The 5,181-nt window shown below is 34.7% G+C and overlaps 1 protein-coding gene across 3 annotated transcripts in view; it reads left to right on the top strand.

Moving 5' to 3' along the window:
- The window catches only part of LOC108745199 (cerebellar degeneration-related protein 2-like), a 93,719-nt gene that overhangs the window by 36,969 nt on the left and 51,569 nt on the right, over window positions 1–5,181 (top strand). Inside the window, exon 1 of one of the 3 annotated variants that reach the window (XM_025981538.1) lies at window positions 2,901–3,379. The exons of the other annotated variants lie outside the window; for them this stretch is intronic. Coding sequence (XP_025837323.1) covers window positions 3,316–3,379 — 64 coding nt within the window. The 5' untranslated portion in view covers window positions 2,901–3,315. Of the gene's footprint in view, window positions 1–2,900; window positions 3,380–5,181 lie in introns of those variants that run through there. 3 annotated transcript variants of the gene reach the window in all.

The following is a 5,181-nucleotide window of genomic DNA, read 5'->3' as shown; positions in this document are numbered from 1 at the left end:
ATATATAATATTAATACACTACAGAGAAAAGAAATCAGGACCAGATGCTAGGTGTAACTATGCGTGACTTAAAAATAAAGTATTTTGTTTAAAAGTAGTAACAAATTGAGCAATAAAATATTTTGACATATTGTATGCTTCTTTGCTGAGACATCGCAATAAATTTTGTGGTACTGAATCCTTGGCATTTGCATATAAACTGCTAATTTTTTAAAAGTGTTGGAAATGGATTGCATGAAAAACCGCATTCTCATGTGTTCTCATATATATCACATTTTACATCTTATATTTGGTGATAGGTGAGAAACCCTCAGAAACCCATGAAACCAGTACCTATCTGAATCCGTCCATTTGTTTAGACGAGGCGAACTGACAGAAAAAGGGTAAAGGGTCGAATCTTGTACGAAACTCGTGTCGCACACGGTCCCTGCCCGTCTCGTCGATGTGTGGCCAAACCTTAATAAGAGTCTCCTTTGTAGCAGACTTTGAACGTTTATGTGCGCTACTCTGCTACTAAGAGCCTTTTCACACGAAGTCGTTTTTGTAGCGTTTCTGAAGCGCTACAGTTGTGCGATTTTTTGAAATTTAAATTGAAGCTTTCACACGAGAACAGCGCTTCAAAGACGTAGCACTATAGTCGCTGAATTGTAGCAGCTTTTGCTCGAATGGCGCGACTAAATAGTGGTGTAATTGTTGTGCATCACTAAAAAATACATTTACTTACGTTAACGCTTCCACACTGGCGTACTTTTAGTAGTGCAACAGACCGATGATGGGCAAAGTCGACGTCAAAATTTCACAATTTCAAAGACTACTTTTAGAATAGCTGCAGTGCAAACTATATAAGGAAGAGCATGGGTGGAACGAATGATTGAAAATCTTTTTTCATTTCGACGTAAATCTTGGAAACATGTAGAGAAATCCTTTTATCGATCGATTGCTGTTGTAAGGATTGAACGTATATTTCCGATTCTTTATATTCTTCCTTTATCAGAAGCGCTAATAAAGTAAGCTTCTCTTCGTTTTTCTTCATTTTAATAACTGTTTCTTTAAATTTGAAATAGATACGTTACTACATAGGCTACAATATCGAAATGCTGCAAAAAATCGTTCTTTGTATATACTTTCGCGCTACTGTAGGGAAACGGAAGCGCTACAAAATGTAGCTCGTGTGAAAAGGCTCTAACACTAGGAGACTCCTATTTTTTCATTTAGGTACTCAGTAGTGCAAGTGGATACTTACTCAAAGTTAAACTGCATAAAAAATCGTAGTCGATACATCTTCAAGAAAAGAAGACAGCTTAATATTACGCATACCCCTTAATGATTCTCAATATTGTTTTTTCAATCTCCTGTTTTGAAGGATTCAATTATTCTTTATCTTATATGGCAAAAATTTAATTTAATTAATTTCTTTAAAGACCTTTAAAATCCTAGGGTGACTCTTGGTACTTGACCAGAGGTCATTCAAAGATGGTGTGTTTCGGGCATTCGCAGTCATAATCTTCAGCTTTGCCCCAGCTCCATTTTTCTTTGCATATAAACTCAGTGTCCTCTTCCGATCCTTACGTGACTCAGGGAGCACCACAACATCGTATAATTCTTATAGAATTGACAATACTTAAATCAACTTACAACTAGAAACATCTCGATCCAATGCATTCTCCGTTTTTCTCATGGATTTCCGTTTACCTTCATCCTACGATTTTCAAGGCATTTCCTTCTTAGTTTTCCCTTCTGGACCGTAATGAAATATTCGTTGGACATTCTTAATTAATTTAGAACTTCCAAAAAAATTGTTAAAGATGTATGTTTGGAGCGCGGCGCTGTACGGGTGCGAAACATCGACAGTGGGCGCGGCGGAAAATAAAAGATTAGAAGCGTTCGAAATGTGGTGTTATAGGCTAATGATGAGGATATCGTGGATAAAGGTTAGAAATGAAGAGGTATTGGAAAGAATAGGAGAACAGAGGACTCTATGGAAGTCAGTAAAAAATAGGCGAGATAGGTTGGTAGGACACCTTCTCAGGCATGAAGGTCTAGTCAAAGACATATTAGAGGCAGAAACGGAAGTTGGGAGGGGTAGAGGTAGCCCTAGATTAGATTACTGTTCGCAAATAGTTAAGGATGTGGGTTGTCGTAGTTTTAGGGAAATGCGAAGATTAGTTCAGGATAAGAAAGAGTGAGGGTGCGTCTCCAACCAGTTTTAGGACTGACGACCTTATGATGATGATTCTTAATAAAGATATCTAAGCCTTTTAAGACGTCTGCATCCTACGCTATCCATGACTGTCTCATTTTCTCTTATAAATTTTTGAATCTCTTCATTTGGGATTCATTATAATCTAGATAACTGGGCACTGCAACGGAAATAGTCCATTTTTACCGTCTGGATTTTCCTTTTAAAGGCTTTCTTAACTACTCTCACTTCTCACTATAACTCAGAATAGGCTTCACCAAGGTATGGTCCAGGCGTTTTCGAGTTTTGAGAAATGTATCCAATAAAATCACTCTCCGGTCGGAATGTGTAGATGTACCTTTGGATCATCGACTTTCGTTCTGGATTCTGTGGAGTTGTACACGTAAGGAGTTGTGCAACTAAATAATTTTAATAGGTATGTTAATTACGGCTTCAATGATCTTGAATTGAATACACCGATCTTTTATGTGTTTGTGTCGCATGAATATTTCTCGTTTTACGTCATGGCATGCCATGGCGTAGCATTGCGTCCGCCGCGCCGCGTCGCGCCGGCTGCTTGGATGCAATAACTTTTTAATAATATTGGTGGTATCAGCGACATCGAAGTCGACCCTGAAAACAGCAGCCGACCATGGTTTGTCTCGTTCGTCCGTATTTTAATGTAAGTAACAAACAAAGTAACAACCAACACAAACAGTAGGTACAACAGCAGTTTGTCAGTCAGTCAGGTCCCCACCACTAGAAAACACTTGCTGTGTAATGTCCGTTTTGTTTCAATAATGTCTACGAATTTGCATAGTTTTTATTAATCGATTAAATTTCGTACATCGCGATTTGAGTTTGCGCGATATTTTTTAGGCGCACGAAGCAGGCGCTGGCCGCTTTCGTCGCGGCGCCTTAGATGCCGCGTCGTCGTTGTCACAGCTACGAACGATAAAGAGTTGCAATGCGTTTAAATTAAACAGAAAAAATATACGGTTGCCTTTTACAGTTCCGCAAAAGTTTATTGTAAAATGGCTCCAAGTGGTCTAGTCGAGTTGTTTGTGATGTAGACAGAAGGGAGTCATTGTATACACATATACAACTGTACGAAGTTTGTTAAAATCCTGTAAAAGATGAGTGTCTATAAAGACGTGTACGATAGGGCTCCGGACGATTATGCAAGGAATATGATAGACGGTATGTCAGTAAATATAAATATTTTATCAGAACGAATAAAAAGATTCGTTTGGTACGCATTCTGTCAAGATGCCAAAGGACGTGTATTGATTTTTAGAAAAAGACCCTCGGGTATGAGTTCATGCCAATTTTGTCCCCTCTTGTTTGATTTTCACCCTTTGTTATCGTAAAACCCCATACGACTTTTGTTCTCTATAAACTTTGTTCTATATTCACCGAACGAAGGAAATTTATACTTACTCTAATGTAATGACAAATACAGGAAGCTGAAAATGTTATACAATCTACTTTTTCTTTCTTTAATATGCAAGGGAAAATATGAAAATATCCGATGATACATTTTATTTAATTTTGCCTACAAAAATCAATAATCACAACGTTTCATGAAACTATTTGTAATTGTTCGTAATAAAAGCAATTATTGTATCCAATAAACAATTTAAAAAACAGCCTAGGTCACTCTTGACAACATACTCTTCGTGTCCAATCGAAATCGGTACAAAGCCCCATCAAATAAACAAAAAATTTTAAGGGTCAGTTACGTCTTAATTTATGTCTTATTGTTAATATTATTTGTATTCACATAGATGCATAGATTAACCATCATTTCTTTAATTTTTGTTCGTATTTATAATTTGATCCAAGATCATTTATTGTGATATTAAATTAAATATTAATTAAAACTTGATTTTACGTAAAAGACATGACGTTGATGTCTTTCTATTCGCAATAACAAAATCTCTGTACGAAATCGAGAAGAAAACAAATGTGTGAAGTGTTACGTCATATGTTTAATATATAGCAGCCTTGATTTTAAAGTAACGAATGACTTACGCAAATATCATTAATAACAACATCTAGAGGCCATTGATACCCCTTAAGGAGAAAAAAATCAAACATTCAATGTGTTCCTATTAAGTTTTATTTAAATCTGTAGATTTTGGTGGAAATTTAACTGTTCTGTAGATACATTGTGATTAGTTAAACATTCTACTCTTTGCATAATGTTTTTAGTTGAACATTAGTGACTTTTAGTTGTTTTTTATTGGATAAACATTAGAAACTATTAGTTTTTAGTTATTTTTGTGTTAAGGTCATCTACTGACATGACAGTGTAACATTTTTAGATGAGGATATAAGCTAATTAAGGTTAAATGAATAATTTTGGAGGCTTTGCAAATATTCGGATTTGAAAACTATTATAGCAATACTTATTTCTTCTACGAATAATTGCTTCTGATAGATTTAAATTTTAATAAAACAAAATTAATTCAGTTTTTAATTTTATTTTAACAAAAATGTGTTAAAAAAAACACACAGTTTAATGAAATTTGTGTGAAAAATAAAATACTTCACTATATTTGGACTAATTTATCGTAGTATCTATTTTCCAAAGAAAGAAAATTTAAACAGCAAAGAATTAGGTACATTGGAAACGGAATACTAACCTAACCTAACCTAATCTAATTGATATGCTTCATACATTTTTTTAAAAGGTAGTTATAGAGATATATTTTTCAATTAGATAAATTGTAAATACGCGGGTTCCAAGTGCATAAATGCCAGGTTTTTATTCAATTATTTCTTATAAAATATAACCGTATAAATGCCACACATGAAGGTAGGCTTAAGGACAATAAATTCACTTGAATAAATAAAACATGTTGTGAATATTAAATTAATTAACAGAGTTAATAGAGAGTAATTTGAGGAACAAAGTCAAGCAAAATTATAATTGGCTATGAGTCATACCGCAAGTGACGCGATTATTTATCAACTTGTAACAAATTGTATAATTGAAG

This window comes from Agrilus planipennis, unplaced genomic scaffold, assembly GCF_000699045.2.
Source record: "Agrilus planipennis isolate EAB-ADULT unplaced genomic scaffold, Apla_2.0 scaffold38, whole genome shotgun sequence".
In the NCBI taxonomy this organism is placed as follows: Eukaryota; Metazoa; Arthropoda; class Insecta; order Coleoptera; family Buprestidae; genus Agrilus; species Agrilus planipennis.
The sequence above is the reverse complement of the archived record's forward strand: the minus strand, read 5'-3'. Positions and strand labels throughout refer to the sequence as shown.